This window comes from Pygoscelis adeliae, unplaced genomic scaffold (genome assembly GCF_000699105.1).
Source record: "Pygoscelis adeliae isolate BGI_AS28 unplaced genomic scaffold, ASM69910v1 Scaffold42, whole genome shotgun sequence".
NCBI lineage: Eukaryota > Metazoa > Chordata > Aves > Sphenisciformes > Spheniscidae > Pygoscelis > Pygoscelis adeliae.
This window is the reverse complement of record NW_008824283.1, coordinates 6,817,195-6,842,248: the sequence shown is the minus strand read 5'-3', so window position 1 is coordinate 6,842,248 and position 25,054 is coordinate 6,817,195. Positions and strand designations below refer to the sequence as shown.

Below are 25,054 nucleotides of genomic sequence, written 5' to 3'. Positions count from 1 at the left end.
ATCTAAAAGACTTCCTGAATGCTCGGAAGATCTTTCCCGCATTTTGAAGTAAAGCATTTCTGTAAAAGTGTAGAATAAAATGTGCCTCAATGAGATCAGGGATGTTATCCTTGCCTGCAAGCCAAAATAACTGCTGTTAATTGTTTTACACCACTAGGGCTCTAGGTACCAACCCTTTGCACTGTGATTGCAACCTCCGCTGGCTTTCCGAGTGGGTGAAGGCAGGGTACAAAGAGCCAGGGATAGCCCGCTGCAGCGGGCCTGACGCCATGGTGGACAGGCTGCTGCTCACAACACCGACTCACCACTTCCAGTGCAAAGGTAGGAGCAAGCTGGGAGGCTCTCTGTTCTGTCCTGTTGCTTTTCTTCATGTACAGTGCTTTATTTTTACACTCTTGGAACCTGTTCAGTTTTAAAGTGAGTTTTGGGGGGAGTTGGGTTTGGCTTTCATTTTCTGAACCATCACATTACATTCAAGTTCCATTTTCAAGTGTTTCTTCCACAAAGTGCAGTTAACTGCACCACTGGAAGGAAAACCAGCGAACCTCAGGAGTTAGTATTCCTGTTGCTCGCACCAGATTATAGAATGGCAAGTTAGCATATAGGGTGTTGTTAGAACTTACTTGAGCAAATAAATTGGTTTTGGCCTTCTACCTACCCCAGAAAACTTTGGTAGAATAAGGGCTATTTTAAAAATACAGAGCACTCTAGTTATTATGTACATGTACTTGAAAACTGAGAAACTGAGAATTATTCTGGAAAGCAAGTATTTACCAAAAGTACATTTTTATTTGAAGATCTGCAAACTGTCCTCATCAGCTCTGTATCAGAAATTGTAGATTATGGAAAATGCTTCATGTCTGAATACAGTGTATATTTATTCAGGAGAGGGTTGAGGTGCAGCTATTAACGATTAGCTGTAGTCAATGATAGGAGTATGCTGCATTAGACAGCAGTTAGACAAATGATAAGGAGCACACATTTTTGTGGATAAAGTAAGTAGCTTATTACTGAATGTATATTAGGATATACCTCTATTTTCTTATTCTAAAAAAAGTTTTGTAGGTTCTCTTAAGTTATCAGCAAGTATGTGAAGATGGAGCTATATTTATAGTGGAAAAGATGGGTCAGTAGCCTCTCTTAGAAATGGAAATGAGGGCATAAAGCCTCTTTTTACGTCTCTCAGAGTGCCATGCACATTTACAGTACTGCTTGGCAGCATGATTTTTTAGAGGCTGGGATTAAACTGCTGAACAAACAAATGATGGTGTTGAGGTGGGTTTAGAACACAAGTTCCCAAGCCTGAGCTGAATTTTATGTCCTTTCAAATATATTTTTAATAACTGTAACCTTACAATTTAATTACTTTGAAATGTCAGTCTCAAAACTATCAGAACTCTGACTATAATTATCAGAACTACAGACTTCAGAATAGTCTCTCAAATGTGACGTACAAATATACCCTAAATACTAAAAATACCAAATAATATACTTGTTCACATGAAGTGAAACTAAGAAAATGATCATATTTACATATTAAACAGGGTCTGAAAATTAATCCAGAAAGAGAAGCTAGACGACTTATTCATTCTGAAACTGTGATATATCAATTAGTTACACTCACGTACTCTGAAAACTAAGCAAGCAACTCTTAGGCAAGAGATAAGTAAACCTGCGATCCAGACTATTAAAAACAGCTGTATGTTTTTTATGTAAATATTAGTTTGGTCCACTAGAAAGCTGGTGAGCTTCCTACTACCCCAACTGTCTCCATGGCTCGCTTTATCTGACTAGAAAAGGAGAAAAATGTGTTGATTCGGAGGTGGTCTTTGGACAAGCGGAAACCATTGATGGTCTGGACGAGTGGCAGTGTACTCCAAGAAGCTCCAGACCCTAGCAAAATTCACCTTTTCTCATCACAATACATATATTTTGAAAAGCAATGCATGATTTGGTAGTCTAACAACCTATTTCCCATGCGCATGTTTAAGATCCAATGCCTCGTGCTATTCTGTCTGGCCATCGGTGATGCTCTTTTATGGTAAAGCGACAGGATTTATTACAATGTCAAGTGCAGGTTTACCCTCGGGCTGGAGCCATGTGCGTGGCCTGTGACAGGATACGGTGCAGCCTCGGTTTGTCCTGCAACTGCATCGCCCTCTCATCGCTGAGCTGTAGCTGTGACATGTGCCTGTCAGCAGAAGAGCGAGACTTCTGTGGGGTGACACAGAATGTCCAAGGATATGTCTGTACTTCTGCCTGTGCAGATTCAGTCCTAGCTCAAGTACTGCTAGCACAGAGCTCAGGGTGGGCTGAACCCCCCGCCCCCATAAAAGCCTGGGTCGTTGCTGCAGAAGTCAGCCCATGCTGAGCTTGGTACCTTGAGATGCTTGTATAAAGGTAGTGCATAGCTGTACTCGCTGACCTCCTGTAACTTTTACATTAAAAAAAAGTAGAGTTTAACTTATTCTTGTTAAAATTATGTTTTTAGCCTGTGACTGAGCAGAAGGTTATGTCTCAGCAGAGCCAAGAAAATAAAAGTATGTAATGTGCAAGTCATGCAAACTCAGCTCTGCTTTTTATTAAATTGCCCTCCTAGTTATGCAGTAGAGGAAAGGAATGTGCTAGGCTGAGGGCATTTTGCTATATGGATTTATGAATCAAATCCACAAGGGCAAACTAATGAACTACTTAACTGCTAGGAACTAACACTGTTCTTATTAGCTCCTACATTGATTAGCTTTGATCTATGCCATAGGAATAAATGGAAAATGTACGAGTGTGTATTATGAAATAAATAAATAATAGAACAAATTCTGGCTTAGTGACCTCTAAATCGTAGAAGAGCAGCACTGCTGCCTGTCTCATGAGCTCTCCGAGGAGCTACGTTCATATATTCTTCATATAGTCTACCTTCAAGACAAAAGTAGCTCAGATATGTCACATTCCCCCCCTTGTCAGTGCCAGAAATTCAGATGTTATTTCCTCTTGCTGTCCTAAGTCCAAGTTAAAAACATGTATGGCATTTAGTTAGACATAAATGCAAAGATAGAAGAGGATGACAACAGTCTTGTTTCATTTTTTTTGTTTGTTACTACTTGTGTGCTTTTTCCTCGTTATTGCATGTGGCACTCTGCAATCAACTGTGCCCTGTTAACGGACTATTGCAAGTTGCGCTCTGCAATTAGTGGCCCTGGTAACACCACCGTCACTGTAGGATCAGGATATAGCCTTTACAGCCTGTGCAGGTGCTTTTCAGCTGAGACTCCTTGGTACCCATTTCTGTCATGTTCTTACCCCCTGTTGGTGCTGTGCCAGTATTCAAAGTTAATAATGAAGGTTTATATCTCATACAGAATGGTCCAAAGCAAATCCTTGACTGGAAGGGGTTTTTTCATCCCTAGTTTTGGTAACCTTCTACGGCTCCACCTTCTCTCTAACATCAAGTATAAGCTGCTTTTCTTCAGTTTCAGGATGTTTCACAATTTAGTCCTTCTTATCATTTATCATGCAGTAACAGAAGCTCTGTGCCCACTTCTGATTAGCACAGGACCAATTTTAAGTTATTTTAAAATGTATTTCCTTAAAAATGAAATAAAATTATTTTAGGGTCTTTACTGCCTGATATATTTTAAGCCCTTTTAAATTGTTAGGTTTTATTTTTCACGTGTAGAAGCCATTAACTCATTAATATTTGAAATTTAGCCACTTCAAAATCACCATTTCTTTAACTGTAGACGTAACTGTCTAAATTAGCTTTCTGTAAAATCTCAACAATAAAATATTGATTGACTTGGTACCCCAAATGTACTTAGTTTTGTTTTGGTCTGTGTTAATTTTCCTGCTCACCCACAAACATCACTACTTCTCTGGAAGAGTTCTGTTAAAAAATGTGGTTTATTAAATGGTTTAAATGTGGCCATGCATATTTACCTGCACACATTTACATCTTTGCATATTTGTCTTTGTTGTATTTTGCCGAGATAGCTGAATGTTGATAATCGTTCTTCTGGGCAGAACAGGAAGAAAATAAGTTTTGAACTCTGTTAAAATTAAGGATGGTAGAACACTTTGCACCTAAATATTCCCATAAGTCTCTAACTAAATCTTTCTTATGCATGTTTTTCATTTCTGCTGTTGCATCTGCACTTTCATTCTTGTTACCAGCCATAGAAATGTCATGTTATAGTTCCCTAGGGGTTGTTATTGCAGAATTTCCAGCACTGAGAGAAGGAAAAATTGCTGAAAGCCATATATATATAAGCCCACTCTCTGGAGATTCCCAACAGGTTTTTTCAGAGCTGATGTTTGCATGTCCAGGAGAATATAAGCATCATTGAGACTTGCCTAGCACTTGATTTAAGTACTTAAAATCTCTCTAATCCCTGGGAATCCCATGCTGTTGTGTAAAGTTGCACCCACAGCATATGCGTTTGTGCCAACACAGGGTGAATACTGCATTAGGAAAAAATGTATGTGTGAGTACGGGAAGTATTAATTTTGTAATCCAGTTCTCTATTAATACACTGTGTTTTGCCTTTCCAGAGCCGGTAGATATCAGTGTTGTGTCCAAGTGTAACCCCTGCCTCTCCAATCCATGTAAGAACAATGGGACATGCAACAATGATGCAGTGGAGTTTTATCAATGCACTTGCCCTTTTGGCTTCAAGGTATGACTACAAATGAACGACATGAAAAGCAATAAAGTGTTCCCCATACCTTCTGTTTTCTTAATTGTTGTACCATGAGAAGACAATTTTACAGGCAACTGAGCTAAAAAAATCCCTTACTGAAGCAGATTGTGTGTGACCTTTCAACTGCGCCCCACTACAAGTTTTATCCTGTGCAATAGGAAAAGCATTTCTTTCTCTCTGTGCTGTGACTATACGGATCATCCTGAGCAACTTGCTGTAGTTGACCCTACTTTGAGCAGCGTGGCTGGACTAGGCAATCTCCAGAGGTCACTTCCAACCTTGGGCATTCTAATTCTGTGATGTAGACATCCATATGAAATGGCAAGTTGATTTTATCTTCCTTTTCATTTCTTTTCTTTTGCCAGCAACAAGATAACCGTTTCATAGGCTGCCAGGCCAAAGGGGAGGCAGTTCAGATGAGAATTAAGGGCCAGTTTATTCCACGGTGACAGAACGTTGATACTTGCTAGCTTACATCCATCTCACACAGACTGATTAGCAGAAAGGTGATAACTGATTAGACACAACCCCTAGCTCAGCTGTCTCTGAGTTCTGAGCACTGATGTCCATAGAGTGATCTGCAAATGTGAAATCCTGTAGAGGCCAAGCATTGTGAGCATGCAGTGTCAGTTTCTTGATAACACATTTGAAAATCGGAAAATCGAGTCATCGAGGAATGCAATTTCTTCGGTGGTGATGTGTAACTCCTATTGTTAACACCACATCATGAGAGCTTAAGGCTACCAAGACTTTGTTTCAGAGTTGATATAACTGGAAACCTAGCTCAGTAGTCAGTAGCTGAAGGATTAAGTATAAGTAATAAATGAGGCATATGATCTGTTCACAGCCTGGAGGGGATCGGATGTTATGGCCAAAGAAGTAGGTTGCATCCTGTAGACTGTGATTTTATTTGCCTCATTGGATATTTCTTACAGAGTCTTGGTCAGTTGAAGCAGATGCTCATAAAACGCAGAGTAATAAGAACTATATGGAAAAAAAAGAAGGGCAAAACCAGACATACGTGTGGGAAGTAAGCACAAGTATCCATGTCTTACATTTCAGGTAGGATTTAGGAATTAGTTGGTTCTGATGATATCACCATTTCCCTTCTCTGTTTGCGTAGGATACATCCCAGATGGTAACAGAGTAATTGCGGTAGATCCCTGAAACATTGGAAAAAGAGAAGATGTAAAGCTCATTTCTTCTATTTCACCCCCACGCTTGGTACTCAAGAATAATAACAATTCTCCTAAATAATTGAAAAAGCCATTGGAAATTTCCTCTCATTAAAAATCCTTCTACCCATTGGCATATCAACCAGCAACTTTTCTAGGATCTTAAAAGACCACATTGTCAAAAATCATTCAACTGAAACTGACTACTTGGTAACAATTGATTTGTCTTTGCCATGAGGGAAACTGGCTGTTTATCTCCTCAGGTTAATAGAACAGTCATTTTAATTTGATGTTTAACATAAACTAGGTTGAATTCTTCAGATGGGCCTAGGTGACTGTTAGGCTAACTTGAAAAGTAAAAGCTTTCAAAACTAGCAGGAAAATACATAGGTCTTTGTGTATGTCTTACTCTATAAGGCACATATCGTGGAAAAGATATCCAGGTAGTTCAAAGTAGAAATGTGTTTGTTATGAGCATATCTTTTTTTTGCCCTTAGTTTTTTCTTCTATTTTTTATATTATTTCTGTATTAGCAAATGCACTAGTATAGATGCATTTATACTGCTAGAAGACATGTTTACAAGTGTAGGATTTATTAGCAAGAATAATCAAGAATAATCCTCCAGTTATATTAGCAATCACTTTCTAGTGTACATTAGACCTCAGTATGCATTATTTTACTTAGAAAGGTTCTGATAAACTCTTGAAGTGGCTCAGTTTAAACATCTCATAGAACATCCAGCTTTTCTCCTCTCTCACACACCTTCTCAGGTGACATTCAGTGTGTGAATGTAAAACCTAAAACCACTCGTGTGCTTGTAAGCACCGAGCTGTCATCCAAGCATGGCAAAGAGCAGACAGACCCAGGCATGGCACTTAGAGCAGAGTTTAAAAATACTGACTGGATAACAGTACAGGGAGAATTGGTGGAAATTTAATAAGCAAAAAAGAACTGCGTGTCTTTACCACAGGTTTTTGAATAAAAATGAAATTTGACAGGTCCAAATGCAAACCATATGAAAGGAGTACTCTATCTACCACGCAGTTCTCCACCAGAGATTCATGCTAATTCAATAACAATACCTTGCTTCCTTCTCACCAGCCAGCACCGAACAGCTCTATCCATCTGGAAGCTATTTCCCAGACCTTGATAAATTGCCCTAAATCTGCCCTCTCAGCATTTGTTTTTCCTTGTTTGATGTAGATTTCGAAAAAATCCTGTGTGGAAGAGTGCATCAATAAAGTGAAAAACCCACCCTTTTTTCAAATGTAAGCTCATTCAAATGAGCTGACGGCTTTATAATGTTCCCTGGAAAGGGTCAGACAGTTACAGACCGCTTTCTGGGGTTCCTATGCTCATGCTAGCCTTCAGAAAAAAACAGTAGGCCAGCTAGCAGAAGGCCACCTAAGTCACCAGTTGCCAAACTGGTGCCTGATGGAATCACGAACTTCTACCAGTTAACTGTAGTTGCAAAAGCCTATAGTTTTATTTTTCACTATCACATTGATGATGGCTCCATCTCTTATTTTTCATGATCACAAAAATGTTTTTGCTATTGAATGCATACCTTATGGGGCTTTCAGCAGTGTGTAATGCTGCCCATGATGGGTTTGAGTAAACTTAAAAGTGAGATAACTCATGGACCACCTGAGCTGAGAGGCCAGTGGGCCGGGCAGTTGTGTTTGATGACAGAAATATAGATTGCTCGCTTAGGAACGGGGAAGGCTATGTGCTGATAGCTATCTTTGCTGCTGCTCTTTCCTTAAAATGGGTGATGAATGTGTTTGCTATAGATAAGGTATGGTTGAAACAGTGCTTTTTCCGTTGTGCTTTGGGGACAAAGCCCCAGAGACAGTGGGAGACGGTGTGAGAGTGCCACCTATGGCAACTGGCAGGCTGCACAAGCTTGAGCTCCAGGGTGCCACCGATGCTGGCAGGAGATGTCTCTTAATGTTACAAAACTTGTGTTTTCATATTAAACACAGACATAGGTGTAATTATCCAGCGATTTTTTTTTCCTCTTCTCCATAGCATTCTTTGAAAGATTATTTAAATAATATGTGTGGTTTAGATTGTGAAGTATGATTACAAGTAGAGAAATTAAGCTTTCTTCTGCTTTAAATGCTGCTGGCCACCTGCAGTGCAAGTGTGTGTGAGTGCAGCTGGTGGCTGGTAAATAGATAACGGTACCGTACTAATTCATTTATCCTGCAGAGTGTGTGGCTTTTATGTATTCCCACTGATATTGTAAAATCAAGTCTATGGGTGTTAGAATTCAAGAGAATAATCAAACTTGCAATCAATAAGCCATTGAGAAAGGATTTACTTGAATAGCTGTAGTAAAAACGAAAGTGAGTGAAACCAACACTCAGTGTACTTTGCCGTTGCCGTATTCTGAAAATGCCCTTTTGGACTTTTTGGCTGATTTTGGTGTCTTTCATACTTTTTTTCTTAAAACTGAGGTAACAACAAATGAAGGAGAGTAATTTTCTTTCTTCCAAAAGGTGTTATTTGTAGAACTGAAGAAAGAGAGTTTAAAATACATGTGTTTTATATGAAATGAAAGAACATTGCCAACCTGGAACATGAAATGCAGTACCTGCCTAGGCATCGCCACAGCCTCTTTGATTGCTCAGCTAAACGGGAGCCTGAGCTGTTGGGACACAGGATGTTTGTCAACTCTGAGTTCTGCTGTTACCGAAAGCTGTCTGAAATGGAAAGTGAAGATAGGTAAAATTAGTATAGCACGTATCCCACACTTTGGGCAACAGATGCTGATGCGTGTCTGTGATAGAGTTGCTCTGTAAATTTTATCCAACTCTATTCACCTCCCTGTTGAGTTCAGCCAGTGTCTTGACTTTTCTAGCAGCACTGCAGTATCTTGAGGGTTCAAGCAATTTCACCAGTCATCCAGAATGACAGATACAATTGGAAAAATCTTGGGTAAAGCTTTTGGGCTTTGGAGAGACAGTATTCTTTGCAGCCAGACTCTTGTAGTGGGAGGCATTATAGTGAAGCCAGAATGATATTTAGTGAAGGAAGCTGGCTCCAAAGTTCTGCTAGGAATTTGGCTCTTCTTCCTCCCCACCCCCTGTGCCAGGTTTTCATCCCTGAAAACAGGGTTAGAAATTGAGAATCTCAGAACAAAGTGTCTCTGGGATATGCGGTATTCATGTCTATCACATGTTGTACACAGATATAACTAATGTACCAGCACTTGAGCAGATAGAAGTAGCTGAGCAGAAGCTGTGACTGCTCAGCACAGGGCTAATAAGCAGGTTATATCAGTACAGACCCCATACCATTAGCATGGACTCAGTGCTGCGCTGACTGTATCATTTGCTCATGGGGGTGCACATGGCCTTGCATTTTCTTGGAGCGGGGCAAAAGAAGTTTGCTGTATTTGCACTTTGCCATGGAGATGTACTTCTGTAGCGTTACATGAGTAATTTGTCAGTTCTAGAATAATGGCTGTTTTAGGAGTATTCAACATAGAACTGATCTTAAAACGTAGATATGGTAGTGTTTGCTCATGTACAGATATTCTGGCCAGCTCTTGCAGCTCAAGGCCGAGACAGTGCAAGTTTATTCCAATGGGCCAGTTTCTCACTTAGTTATGCTGATTTGGGTGGGGTTATATGAATGTAACCAAGTGTAGAGTTTGGCTGCTGATGCATGCCAGCTGCGTGAGAGTCCATGCCTAGTTTGTTAGGCTAATACTATTTAGGAATGAAACTCCGTGCTTTTGTTTCTTTGGATCTATTAACATATGCATATAAGTCCCCATATACATCAGTGAATGCTCAAATAAATCCCCGAGCTGGAATTGCAAAAGGAGGAAAAATTGGAAGAAACTCTTAAACCAGCCTGCCCTCATCCACGTGAAACAGGAGAGCAAACGTCTCTGCCTTCACATGTTACTCTGTCTTGGCCTCTTTCCTCTCCCAGTGTTAGGGTCGAGGGGACAGACAGTGGAATGTAAGCTCAATGCCAAGTTTTCATATGAAGAAATCAGTGCAGCTGATTCTGCCTTGAACTTTCATTCTGATAAATTCTCCTGGAGCGTGTGTTTATGTGATCTGTGATGTTTTATTTTTTATTTGTTTGTTTTAACCATACTTAAAATACTTATTAATGAATGGTGAAGAAGCATTTTCCACTCTTAGTGTAATAAAGCAGAAAGCCTTTAGGGATGAGAAGTGATGGGTGGCCATGTAAAATGAGTAGACCTATATTTATGGATGGATTTTTAGGGCAAACACCCGTGTCAGCAGTAGGTGGTTGTAATTTCATATAATGCTCCTAGGGCAGAAAAACCTTGCAGAAATCACAGTATTTTCCTGTGTATGCTTATTCTGTAAAACTTACTATGCATCAGTCGGATTTGTGTTTGTTTCTTTTTGCCCTTTCTGTTTTAGTAGGTCTAAAGAAAAAGGAGATTTACATCTAGAAGAGCATAAAAATGAAAGGCTTAAGGAGGGATTACCGCCACAGTTGCTGGCTGAAGGTGGTGAGGCATGCGTACACCCACCGCAAGCCCTGTAAAAAACATAGTAATGTATTGTAGCATGGCCTAATGAGGGCTCTTAACAATAAAGCCAACTCTGAAGAAGTATTTCCATTTTTGTTAGGCCAGCGAGAAAGCAGATGTTGAGCAGCTTCAGGCATTTGCTGTGTTTGCTCAGTGCTGCATCAGGAGAAGTAGCTGAGCAGTTGAAGTGAATAGTAAGCCACACCCACACGTGGGCACCGTCATATTCATTCTTTTGTCAATGTGGATCATTCCCCCCGCTTTGTTTTTACTACTGTTTTTCTGGTCTAGTTCTAAATGCCCTAAGAGACCAGGCTTCCAATCTTCCTTTTCCCAGCCTAAAGAAGAAGTTTTTATTGGCGTTTAGTCTGAATTTCAGGCTCTTGTTCTTATGTTTGCCTGGTCCTATTACACTAAATAATAATTTTTCTTCCTCTGTTTTGTTTGTCTTTCAGGTGATTGCTGGTTGCTATAACTCTGCTTAATCAAGTTCTCTTTAACCAGCTCTTAATTTTCTGCATCCCACCATTTCCGCATAAGTGAATCGGTTGAAGTAGTTGATCACAGCCGAAAGTCCTTATTGTTAGATTTTCTTGTGATTGTCTGTCATCTGTTATCCTTGGGGCTTTCTTGGCATTGATTTTACTTGACAAGATGGCTTTTGGGTTTCTTTTGTTGTCCAAGAACACGAACAGAGGTTGTCCTAGGAGGTTAATTGCCTTATTTTCCCCTTTCCTTTGGGGATGATGGAATTGGTGAAGTTGCTGTAAGCAGGCTAGGCTGAAAAGAAAACTTTCTTTATCATGTGAGAGTAAACTCTCTCCTGTTAATAGAAATGATATAATGCCAGACTAGCTTGAGAATAAGTAGCTTACTGTGTAGAGGTAAGTGCACATACACTGCAGGTAAAGTTGTACCAAGCCTCTCTGCGCTCCGTTGCTGGCAATGTCAGACTCCAACGCTGAGCTGGTGCAGGGCAGATGCCTGTCTCCATGGCCCCCCGGGGGTCACCTCCCTGTACTTCTCAGCGCCTCTGAGATAAATGTTGTGCTCTTGCTCATTATCATAGTGGGCATGTTTGATTTCTTTAGTAGTCTGAAAAATTCATTTGCATGTTTGCTTCTGAAAACATCGCTGCCTGCCTGAGTTACCTGTTACAGTGCAACCCACTGTCAAAGTACAGTCTTGGTTTATGCCAGAAAGGATTGCTGGTATCTCTAACTGGCAAGCCTTGTAGGGGAAGCTTTACACAGCTTCCACAAGCAAAACAGATTATACTGGCATTTTTGCTGATATAACATATTTCAGCGTGAGACCTTTTATCAGTACAGAACTGTTGCATGCCAAAAGCCTTCATCCTTAACAGGCAGGGATACATCAGCAAAAGTTTCTTCAAATGGACTGTGACTCTTCCAGCATCTTTAGCTCTATTTATTTCAGAAATCTAGTGAGTAATTTGGAGAGGTTTTTTAATTACATAAGCCCTGCCTCATGTTAGGTTTCATTGGGTTGCTGCATGTGATATGTCCCTCCTCTATCATGCAGGCTGCATTCAGTAGCTTAAGTGTTAGGCATAGGTTAATTGCCTTGAGCAATAAGTGTAAAATACAACAATTATATTTTCTTTTATTTCTTATTTCTTATTAATAGGAATTATGTTTTGTATACAAATGTCCAGTCTTTATAACTTTCTCTACAGTGTTCACATTAAAAAAGAGCCACTGGCTTTTGATAGCCTGAGAGGGAAAGTTTTGTTGTCACTGCAACATGTATTTTAAAATAAATAGGCCCTTAAGTGTTTTGAGGGTACTGAAAACATTGTTCTCATTCATGAATATTGGTTGAATTAGAGACTACACATAAAATATTCAATGTCTTTTTTACATCAAATATTTTGGTTTGGATTTTATGTACAGAGGCAACCCTGGGCAAAATCAACTATTTTCAGTGTCCCTAATTTTCTTCTACATCTCCCAAAATGTTCACACAGTGATCGGGCAGTTGATCAAGTAACCTTGGAAGCTCTACAGCACCTGCCCCATCCGGTTTGGCACCGCTGGACTCAGTTCAGATATGTGCTATGTGAACTGACTCCATGACAGATGAATGACGTATCTTCTGTCATTGATCAAAAGCCCAAAAGACCATTGAAACCCAAAGTGCCTATGTAAGGAGAGGTTTAGAAGGACAATCAGGATTTACGTGGTAATTAATGTAATTGCAAAATAAACCTCAGATGTCTGCTGAGAATTAAATTTCATACTCATAGGAGAAAAACCAGAGATTTTAAAAAATAATATGATGAATCCTTGCACTTTGACTGTGACAGGCGTATTCTTGATTACTAGCTACGGAGGTAATGAAAGGTGTATTATACCCTGGAGGATCATAAATCTTTCTGATTTAAATAAAATGAGGCTTCAGAGAGCAAAGTTCGCCTAATTTGCTATAAATTGACAATTGTGATTTATTAACAAGGACAAGGAAGTCACTAAGAAGTACTGCTGCCATGCCCAATTATTGTTTAATCAGGTGCCAGATGAAGCTAGACTGGCACAAAAGGTAACTATACAGTGCTGAAGATGGTGGGATATAGATAACTATTATCTATATTTTTACTTCAGACACTAACACCGTGAAAGTTTTCAGAGGGAGTTAAATCAGCCAAATGGCAGGGGGGGCAGCAACAAAACCAATATCAATGTATCCCCTTTTCATAATCTAGCTTCTATGCCACTTAGCAAATAGTATTTCTCACGCTGCTTGTGAGCAGTGGGCAACTTTTTTGTTGTATTGTTGTGTCAATGTAAGTACAGCTGTATAAACAACGATACTGAACTAAAAAAAGAAATCAGAATTGTCTAGGTAATTTCAAATTTATTTTAAAACTTTTTCAAAACTAGAAATGGATGAAATTAATTACTTTTTCATGTTAAATTAACTGGCTTGTAAACAGCAATCCTCAGAAGGTACATTTTTATTACCCCATTGGGACAGATGACTAAAGAGAAATAGTTAATTCATCAGCACTGTGTGTACCCTAACCTAGAGGCATCCAAGGCGTGGATGTCCGTAGCAAGGTCTGCATTCAGAAGGAGAAGTCACAGCCTTTTTGTGAACAACAGATGATCAAAATCTTTCAACTTCCACCTGGCAATCTAAAAACAGTCTGATCCAAAATTACTGTGATATTATCTATGCCTTGCCAAATAATTTGTGTATATGCCTAAGCAGATGGATCTGACATACACCCTGCCAGCTCTTGTAGTTGTTTGACCTTGCCAATGAGCATCATCTGCATCTTTTCCAGGTTGAGGCTTAGCCATTATGTCCATGGCCAGAAAGACCATAAGCAGGGAAACAGTATCACCTGGATCTACTAAAGAACTTCATACTACTGTATATAGATATCAGTGTGTAAGCTGTACCTATTAAGATATAGGTAAGTGTCTACCTATATCTTAATATCAGTGCAATCAACTAGGAAATCAGTTTCAAATGGTTCCATTGGTAAAATAACAGTAGAGTAATTCCCAATGCTATATTTTTAGCCCTTCCTGCAAAAGAATTTAGATTAATTTTATATTTTAAAGTTAGTTTTGTTCTTCACTCAGATTGCAACATCTTTAATTATTTGATAACTAAGTATTCCCTTCACAAAGCTGAGTAGCTGTGTTTGCAGTGATTGCTGAGGTGTCCATCAAGTCCTTCATGCTGCAATTAGCATAAGATGGCATGCTAACTTTCATAACTTGCTTTAAGGTTTGCAATGCACGTAAAACTTTTCCTTTTCACAATCTCATTATAGCAAATACTGGGTTTCTTTCCAATGAAAGACGCTGAAATACACAATCGTGGATAGAACTTGAGAGAATTTTTCCTACCAAACTCGTATCTGAGTGTATTGGCTGTGTAGCTGAATTCATGGCATCGTGTTTCCTTGGTCAATTATGCAAAATTCTTCTTGTTTCTCTGTTGTATTTTTGGCTTCTAAATGTATTTATTACAGAGAAACTGCTGAATATCTCATTCATATTTCCTAGCTTAATTTTCTAGTGGAATTGAGGTTTATGTGATAAAACTTTGTTCCTTTTTTTTTTTCCCTTCCTGCCCTGGGAATATTTCAGTTTACTCTCCAATTTTGACTATTTGTAACAGAGGGATAAAGGTTTCAAATGGTGAAAAGACAACACTGGTAAAGATGCCACTAGGTAAAAGACTGTAGCATCAGTTTATACCGTATTGGATAGCTGTATGCCATAACTTCAGGAAAACCTTTGACCATAGTTCTCACTTTACTAAGCGTGAAAGAAGCAAAACTCAAGTTAAAAATCCATTCAAGAGTTTAAACTGAATTCTCTTTCTGTGCTGAGTGTCTGTGTCTTGTACTATTTCTGGATGTTTTTTGCCCCTCTGCTCTCATCCCGTCTCATCTCATTCTTTTATATGAAGCATCAGGAATCATGACTTGTTTACACACCACATTTAGCCCTTTACTCTGCTTGTAGACCTTTGCAGGTCTGAATATATGAACGAGTCCCGTTGGCACATGCAGGTGTAGTTTTAACACTCAAGCAATCAGCATACATCAGAATTGTTCAGAAAACTGTGTTTAATAAAATACTTCCCAAGCTCTGTGGAAGCAGAGCAAAGCTATACATAGTGGCTGTAAGTGTCCATTTTTTCTTAATTTCGCAACATTAGGATTATAAGTTTGAATAACATTCCTCAATACCCACTCACAGAACACATTGTACTTCTCAGTTTATCTTTCTGTGAATTTTCCTTCAAGCCTATCATGAAGTTGAAGATATACTTAGCCTTTTCCCTTAATGTAATGATTGCTTATTAACTTCTGACCAAGACACCCATAAGACAAATGCATTAATGTTTGTGAGACTGAGAGTTGGATGAGGATGCATTACTTCCGCTACTAGGAATGTAAAGGACTAGGTTTGCAATACAGTATCTTTGTAGCTGGTAGTTTTGCCTGATTTCCCTAAAAGCTTTAGCTGTGTTTAGAGCTTGATAATTAAATTGTTTATGAAGATTTCCCAGTTCTTAATTTAAAGTCTCTATCAACTATATTTGTCTTCGTCTAGTATTTTTACTAAACACGTGAACACTACCATCTGTTCTCTACATATACCATCTAAATAAAACTTATTATGAACACATTGTGTATTGTTAACAACTCAAATAAACTTTGGTATTTCTTTTGTATAGCTCATTTTTCCAGCATGCTTTAAAACATTGTAGTCATTGAACAAGGCTGTAATAGCTGGAAAGAGGTCTCCCTATTTACAAACCATTGAAGTTGGATAGACTTCTGCCTGTCTGCAGGTGTCTTCACCACTGGCTGGATCACGTTTCTGCTGCAGTCAGCAGTGATAGTTTTCTACATCAGGAGGTTTCTACCTGGTTGTCTACCTGGAATTCCTGGAGAAATCCAGGTTGTCTACCTGGATTTCTCCAAGGCTTTCAATATGGTTTCCCACAGCCTCCTCCTAGAGAAACCGATGCATTATGGTTTAGACAAGTCTGTGCGGTGGGTGGGGGACAGGCTGACAGGCCGCACCCAGAGGGTGGTGGTAAATAACTCCTTTTCAAACTGGCAGCCTGTCACAAGTGGGGCCCCCCAGGGATCGATATTGGGCCCAACGCTGTTTAATATCTTCGTAAGTGATCTGGATGATGGGATCAAGCGTACCCTGCTGAAGTTTGCTGATGATACCAAACTGAGTGGGGAAGCGGGCACTTCGGAAGGGAGAGCCACCCTGCAGGAAGAGCTGGATAGGCTGGAAGAGTGGGCTAACAAGAACCTTATGAAGTTCAACAAGGACAAGTGTAAGGTTTGCACTTGGGAAAAATATAATCCAGGAGTGCAGCACAGGCTGGGATCTACCCAGCTGGGGAGCAGCTCTGTGGAAAGGGACCGGGGGGTCCTGGTGGACGAGCAGCTCAATACGAGTGAACGGTGTGCTGCTGCGGCAAAGCAAGCCAACAGGACGCTGGGTTGCATCAACAAGGGCATCAGCAGCAGAGATAAAGAAGTCATCATCCCACTCTACTCGGTGCTTGTCAGGCCACACCTGGAATACTGTGTTCAGTTTTGGTCCCCGCTATGCAAAAAAGATGTGCACAGGCTGGAGAGGGTCCAGGGAAGGGCCACAGAGATGATCAAAGGACTGGGAAGCCTGCCACATGAGGAAAGGCTGAGGGAACCGGGTTTGTTCAGCCTTGAGAAAAGAAGGCTTAGGGGAGACCTTATCACCATGTTCCAGTATTTAAAGGGTGGCTGCAAAGAAGGTGGAGACTCCCTTTTTACAAGGAGTCACATGGAAAAGGTGAGGGGTAATGGGTACAAGTTACTCCTGGGGAGATTCCCATTGGACACAAGAGGAAAATTTTTCACAATGAGAACAATCAGCCATTGCAATAATCTCCCCAGGGAAGTGGTGGATTCCCCAACATTGGACACTTTTGAGATTCCGCTGGACAGGGTGCTGGGCCATCTTGTCTAGACCGTGCTTTTGCCAAGAGAGGTTGGACCAGATGATCCTTGATGTCCCTTCCAACCTGGTATTCTATGATTCTGTGATTCTATGATACCTTGTGCCTGTGGCAAGCTCCATGCTGCCGCCTCTTATCTGTGCCTGCTGCTGTTAGAAATGGGTGAAGGATCACATTAAAATGGACAGAGGTCAAATCTCTGCCATGTAATCTTGAATGAAGCTTTCAGTCTCCATAGACAATACTAATTTGTAAAAATTAATTTAAAAAAAAAAATCATTGCAGTCAAAGCAAATGTGTGCTTTTTTATCATATTATCCTTTGTTCTTCCTGCTTAGGTCCTTATTATTTTTTGCTATTTTAGTTTTTGCTACTTGTTCTTGAGTGTTTTACTAATCACGATGTAATGTTTTCCAGTATTGGGTACTTGTAAAGGCTACACTTTGGCACAGCCGTACTGAGGAACAGCTTGTATATACACTAATGCCCAGTACAGTTAATTACTGTTGAGTATGAAATGAAGAATTGACACTTTGTAAGTATGGTGGATAGTTTCTGTTCTCATTCGCTGAAATATGGAGCTGGAACAGCCCAGATAAAATCTGGACCAGCTGAGGTACTTCAGATTTAGAAAGACAGCTGGACTCTGAACATACATGTCTTCTGATTAGTTGCAGAAATTTTATGTTTCAACACCTAATCCCTTCCTCTCCTACAGAAAATGAGAGAAATTATATAAAAATGTTTTGGATCTGATGCTTTCCTATCAGAATAGACAAAAATTTATTGCACTTAAAAAAGCTCTAGAAATAAAATATTGCACACAGAGGGACCTTCATCCTCTTTCTGCGAATTGCTGAGACCGTCATATCTTCTTGCCTGTCCTTGAAACAAAGTCTGCACCTCTTTTTCTGATTCAGACTTCATTAGAAGGCTCCTTAGTCTTGAAGCAAATATACAATATTCTCCTTTGTAACAATAGTTATTTCCAGGGAATGTAATTCAAAGAGTTTTTCCCAACTCACAGATAATTAATTTTAGTGATGCTTGACAGCAATTTCATTTTTCCAGTAAGAATAGTCTTACTGTAAATTGAGACTAGAGAATTGCATTAGTCATTTGAAAGATGTTTCTAGAATGTCTTTAGGCTCTTCTGGGTAGTGACAGTCTTATACAGAAATAAAATGGCCTTGCTTTGCTGTAGATTTATTAGTACCCATATTTTCTGCAGCTTCTCTCCTTTCAGAATTCTTTGTTTTTCATAGTCTTCTGTGTTAGAGAAATTGTACTTGTTTTGCGGGCTCTCAATGTGCTATTGATAAAGTCAACTCAGAGAAGAAAATCCTCAGAGAAAGATTAAGTGCTGTTTGCCCATTTATTACAATGAGTAAACTGAGTCAGAGAGACTCTAATTTTCCTAAAGCCACATAGCAACTTAGTGTTGTAATTAAGTCTGATTCAGCAGCACATACTAATCGGTTTCCATGGTGCCTGAGGCCCAAGAAGCCAATAATTCAGCCACGTTCAGCACCGAAATGAGAGCTGAGTCTAAGTCATGAGAAATTTCATGTGCCAGTGAGAGAGACTGAAAATGCCTTGCTCTCATTTTAACATTTATCTGTATTAAATTTTTACAAGAACATTCAGAATAATCAGAGTAATTACAGTAGAAGTGATGGGACTGTTTTACACGGTGTTCAACTGTGACAAAAACCTTCAGAAAAATAGATGCTGTGGTTTCTGCTTTGCTTCTTGCTATACTTAGCTGCAAAGGGTTTAATATTTTAGTGATACAGGGATGAAGAGTTCATAGGAGACAGAAGTAACTGATGTTAGTGAAGAATCTATAAAGTAGTCAATTCTTCAGGGACACAGGAAAAGTATCTGTGATCTTAGAAATATAAAAAATGGCATCTTCCAGCTTCACTAGGATAACGTGGTAAACACACAGGATTTGCAACACAGATGGACAAAACACAGGCAATGTTGCAGAAGGGTGGCAGTGGATTAGTGTTAATGCTGCATGGCTCGCATCCGTGAAGTGCTGCGGGCCACATGGTGCCAAAATAAAACCTGCGTGAGCTTCCCTCGGCGCTTTCCCAATTCTTCCCTGAGACATTTGGGGGCTCGGGATTTCAAATGGAGAAGGACAGTCTGTTTGGCAAATGCAGCATGGATGAAGCAGAAACCCTCTCTGCCAGGTCTTGGGTGAGGTCTTCACGTGCTGCCTGCACTGCTGTGTTGGGGGAATGAACTCACAGCAAGGCAGGGGCTTGGCCAGGTCTTTCTGTTGTTCTTTGGAAATGTTTCTCTTCTGATTCAACCAAGGAAAAGGATGTCCCTGTTTCCTTGTATGTGCACAATTTTTAAAATGCAAAGCTGCTTCTCCTCTCTCAGGGGAATGCTGGGGACGGAGCTTCAAGAAATACAGCTTTGTCTCCCATTTCTGTTAACACAGGTCCTCTCTGGTGTTGGATGAAAGTATAATTACTGCATGTCTCAGTTCTTCTCACAGTACGATGGCAGTATGTCCTACCTGACAAAATACTGAAGATTTCAGTAGTATTTGGAGGACTGAACTGTATGACGTGAATGGGAGAGCCTAACACCATGAGTGGACAGACCAGATCAAATGAACTCTGTAGAAAAGTTCACACTTATGAGCTGGTTTTGGTTTTTTAATGCCTTGATTAGGCTTAATTGAGGCTGCACCAATTTCAAGATAAGCACTCCAGAGACAAATTAAGATTGCTACCATTGTTTATACACTACTTAAAGCATGAATGGAGCTTGAGCTGTCACAGAACCAGCACAGTCCTTGTCCTGCTGGCTTGTCACCTCCAGGCTGGGCACATTGCTGGAAATGGGCACACCAGTCAAGGGCTGAGCATGAACTTCTGATCAATGTAGGATGTAAGAGAGAGAGGTGGGCAATGATTAACAAGGGTTAGAAAGATGTGACCAGCCTATTTGTTCTTTGCTTGAGAGCAAAATTCCCAAACGGATATGCAGTCATAGACAAACTGATCAAACCCATCCTGGTGTGGTTTTCCTGAGAGATCCGTTCCCTTATAATGCACAAAACCATGTAGTCTTGGTTCAGGGAGCAGGTAGGATCTTTTGAAAAAAAAGGTAGGGAACGTTTTCCTTGTTGAGAGCCAAATAAGCCTTTCAAACAACTTTGACATAAGAACATGAGAAATGCCATAATGGGTCTGTGGTGCATTTACCGCAGCATTCTGTCTCTCATGGAGGCAGCAGCAAATCTTTACTGCTTGAGGAGAGTACACAAGCCTGGCCACCACTCCTCCCCAGTTCTCCCAGCGCCCACCGTCATCCAACTAGGGATGTTGATGTCTGCCTATTGCCTTTCATATCTGGTTGGGATCTATTGTACGTGAATTTGTCTAATGGCTTTTATACTATCTGACTTCACAACCTCCTGTGGCAAAAACATCCCAGAAGCTCATACTTTGGAAGAAGTATTTTCTTTTGTCTGTATTAAGTTCATCTAACATCAGTAAGTGTCCCTCTACTGCTGAGGGATTTAGTATGTGACAAATTCTGCATTCACCACCTCCATGATTTTGTACACATCGATCATATCACCCCCATCAGTTTTCTTTTCTCCAGACTAAAGAGTCCTAGTCTTTATAGTATCTTCTTCTGAAGTGGTTGCTCCATCTCCTTGGACATTTTGGTAGTCCTTTTCTACGCCTTTTCTAACCCCACTGTATTCATCCTGAGGCAAGCAAATCATTGTCAGGTATCTGCCAAGTCCAGTGTTAGGTTTCTCAAAACCCATTCTTAATTCTAATAGTGTATCTTAAGTAAGAACAACACAGTCTGAAAGCTAGGTGGAAAAACAACTAACAGTTGATGCTCTCATGTGCAGTATATGGCTGAAGCATCAAGATGCTTCATTTTGACAACACAGCCATCATAAAAAAATGAGACTATAGAAACTATTTGAGTATCCCCTGCTCCAGTGTATATATATATATACCACGTCAGGTATGTAAAGTCTGAAAAGGGTCAGAAGCTGTTGCAAATTTGGTGGAGAAAGGAATGACTTCCGATGAATGTTGTCAGCAAGGAAAGTCGGCAGTGGTAGGGTAGTGTTCAATACTAATACACAAAAGTTACAGTTGTTATGAACTGATGTCACGGGCTGGCATCTGCCCTCTTTGTTTAGAGACTTACAAATAGATATACCATTGTTATTCCTCTGAAATACAATATAAATAATGTTTTTTAAACCAAGGCAAAAAAACCCAGCAACCTTGGCTGAATTAATGTATCTCCTGAGATATTTTTCTCATCTTAATTGCAGTCATGTATCAGTTTTCCAGTTGATGAGCTGGCAGAGCCCCACTACTAACGGGATCTTCAGTAGGAAGAGTAGAGAGATCTCTTGAACTTCTTGTGATTGCACAGATCCCTTGAGTATTGAGGCTTTCAGGTGTCTTTATTCCACCCTACTGTGTGAGTAACTGAAAAGCAAGACCAAACTCTTTGATGTGTTTGCCAATTTTACAAATAGCTTGTTCTAATCAGCAGAATATAATGATCCGAGAACTATGTCTATGTCTTGAAGAGCCAATAAAGAGTCAGATCAGTGATCAGTGGTAACAATGTAGGTTGTTCAAGCTACTGAAGTTCAGTTGGAACTGATGTATATTTTAGGGCAATCTTTAAGAAGGGAACCGATTCAACGATGATATCTCAAACAGGATTCAGTGTGTTCTGTGGAGAAATTCAAACTCAGCTCCCATGATAAAAATTAATTTTCCCCTTTAGGTTTTGACAATGCGTAGTACTGCGTACGGTGTACTGTTGCAGTGTTTAACTGAGCGCTTGGTAAATGCGGTTGAATGAGTGCTGACTATGTGGTCTTGTGCTGACTGTGTGTGGCCTTCTGCTTACCTTTGGTCATGATTAATTCTTTTCATTGTAACTAACATTAGAGATTAAAGTGTGTTAGGGTAATGATGAAGTCAGCTGTTTCCTTAAAACAGTCACATGAAAGAGTTAACTAAAATCTGGAAACTGAAATGATACCAAGATACCCACCAGTCCCAGATGCCCTACCCAAATTCTCGCTCGAGTGATGAATATATCTGTCCATCAATAAAGAACATTAAGTGATGTGATGGGTCTGAAGACCACAGACCTCCTGTAAATGGTGCCACGCGTAGGGTGAGGGAGTAGGAGACATTGATTCAGATTACATGAGTGTTACTAACCTTGTTTCTTTTGAATTTCTCCAAATAGGGTCGAGACTGCAGTGTGCCCATTAATTCTTGCATTCAAAATCCATGTCAGAATGGAGGGACCTGCCACCTCACCGAGGCAAACAAAGATGGATTCAGGTAGTAACACAAAGTTCATTTAAAATGAGATTATAAAATTAAATGTGTTTCTACTTTGCAATAATGAACTATGATGGCTACTTTGTAAAAGCTGCTGCATGTGACATTTCTATTTGCCATACAAAAAAATTAATCTGGTTTCATTGATGACATATTGTTTCCTCTGAAACAGGCCTCCTTATTTTCTCATAATGGAATATACTCTTAAGAGCTATTTTGAGCGGTCTCCTTGATCTGCATTGTGTTATCTGTATGCTAATTTTCCTTGGGGCATTTCAAACTCACATATACCCTTTTTTGTATTTGTAAAGTAAGCATCTGTTGCTTGACAACCAGATGCAAAATGTTTTCATACTGAAGAATCTTGTAGACAAACAGGCTTTAAAGAAACAATTAAAAAACATGGAGAGATTGCCACATCCTAGGCACTGTGCCTGCAAGAGAATAACCTTTACAACTGGACGTTATGGATTTCAGTTTTCCCATATAAGAAAGATGTAGCATAGGTCGGGATATTCCAAGAGAAGTCCAAAAATTTTCATGAGGTAACTGGGAGATTTGTGCTGCTACAGGCACTACTTTACAGCTAAGAAAATACAAGTTTGAGGCTTTGGCCACTAGTTGTCATTAAAGGTGATAGCAATTATTTTTTTTTAAAAGAGTTGCTGAAATTTTCATAGATTTGGTCCTCAGTATTTATGCTATTTCTTGCACAAAATATGTACAAAAGCACACCATACTGCAATGTTTCAATTGCATATATGAAAGCTTCACTTCTAGAAGCTTTTATACATTACTGAGGCTGCTGCTTTGCCTTCCCCTATATATAGCTTCCTATCAGGGACAGCTGGAGGGAGACACAGAATTGCAAGGTTTATAAATGGTGTAAGCAGGGAGTCAAACCAGTACATTTTTCCAGTTTGATTCCAGTTTGATTTCATCTGTGATTAAGACTGTTCCAACTGAGGTTAACTGTTTGTTAACCAAGTCGGCAAACTCATATCATCTTATGTCAGAAAATAGGATTTTTTCAAAATAGAAAGGGCCAGGTGAAAGTCTGGGTGACTGACAGGGCTTTAGGTGCAATGGGGGATTAGCACCCCCCTCCTGTTTCCCTACCAATGGTAGGATGCCTTTTATCTTTCCAGCAAAGCGTCGTGGCTTCTTTTTGACTCCCCAGATCCCTCCTCTGGGAATGAGGCACAGAAGAGTTTCCATTTTGCCATGTGGGTGAGATGAGTGGGGAAGCAGAAAACAGAAGAAATGCCCCAAAGCTTCTCTCTGTCTCTGTGCCTGCCCACCCTCAAGAATTACCCCCTTACAGAAACAGATCCAGCACATGCTGGACACAGAAGGACCCTGATGATGTTACAGTGGAAAAGGGCAGGTTGATGGGGATGAAGGGACGCTGTCAGGCTCTGTTACAAATAACAACCTGAGGCTTTCCAACATGGGAGAACAGGAGTAAAACACATGGCCACGTCTCCATGAGGGGCAGTTTGGAGCTCAGCTTGAGCACCTGTGACAAGGCCCTGAGCAGAGCAGAAGAGCACATCTCCTGGGTACAGATGCGTCTGTAGGGTCATACTGGTGTATAGTGGGTGGAGAAGATGAGGAGGCTCTGCAGGTCATAGCACATGCAAAGGGTCATGCTGCTTGACAGGACCCCCTAGAGTTTGGTGAAACCACTACTCTGCACTTGTGATCTGATATACCTCTTCTTGATTCAAATTTTAGCAGGCCCAGCAATTTTTGGAGTAAAAGTTCAGGTTCAGTTTCTGCTTGAGAGAAATAAAGGTCTGGTGGTCTTCAGTTCGGGTTCCCTTCCGGTCACCCTCATGTAATACTGTTTAGATAGCTTTTTCCAGCTTGTGCCAAAGCAAAATTGTGCCATATTAGAATATCTATTTTGTGTCATTTAGTATTCATTTTTCAAAATCTAGCTGATATTAAAAATGTGCTAGTAAAACATTTTATAATATCCATAATACTGGAATGAAAGACTTCGGCTTATATTTTGGATTGGGTTTTTCTTTAGCATTTTAGTTTTGTCCTATGGTAGAAAGTAAGAAGTTTTGAATGACCTGAAATGAAAGCTGCTTCTGAATTTTTCTCGTGAAGAATTTTACAATTTCAGAGGCTTTGCTTCAGTTCCAAATAAACGTAGTTTTTGAGATCATTTACAAAACTGCAGGGATGGTTTTGTTGCTTAACAACATTTGAGGCTTTTTAGGGAAGATTTCTGCTTTTATAGTTATTTATATAGTTTCAGTTGGTCTAATAAAAGACACATAAAACCATATCTCGTCAAAATCTTGCTTCATAAAATTGAATGTTCAGCTTATGGATTGCTCTATTTTCTCTCCATGTTTTTAATTCAGTCAGTCCATAGCCCCAGCTGCTCTGGGCAGAACAGGAGTGCGGGGCTAGCATGTCAGAAGAGTACAGGGATCTCGAAGAGTACAGGGATCTCGTTAGGTTGTGCAGAGAGGAAATGAGAAAGGCAAAAGCCCAGCTAGAACGCAACCTGGCTGCTGTTGTTAAAGACAACAAAAAAAGTTTTTACAAATACATTAATGACAAGAAGAGAGCCAGGGAGAATCTCCATCCTTTATTGGATGCGGGGGGGAACTTTGTCACCGAGGATGAGGAAAAGGCTGAGGTACTTAATGCCTTCTTTGCCTCAGTCTTTAGCAGGCAGACTAGTTATCCTCAGGGTACTCGGCGCCCTGAGCTGGAAGACAGGGATGGCGAGCAGGATGAACCCC

General features: G+C 40.1%; 1 protein-coding gene across 1 annotated transcript in view; it reads left to right on the top strand.

The window, feature by feature from the left end:
- Positions 1-25,054, top strand: part of SLIT3 (slit homolog 3 (Drosophila)) — a 260,861-nt gene that overhangs the window by 178,354 nt on the left and 57,453 nt on the right. Inside the window, exons 22-24 of the mRNA XM_009318576.1 lie at positions 158-321; positions 4,546-4,670; positions 22,189-22,286. Of these exons, the coding sequence (XP_009316851.1) occupies positions 158-321; positions 4,546-4,670; positions 22,189-22,286 (387 nt within the window). The remainder of the gene's footprint in view (positions 1-157; positions 322-4,545; positions 4,671-22,188; positions 22,287-25,054) is intronic.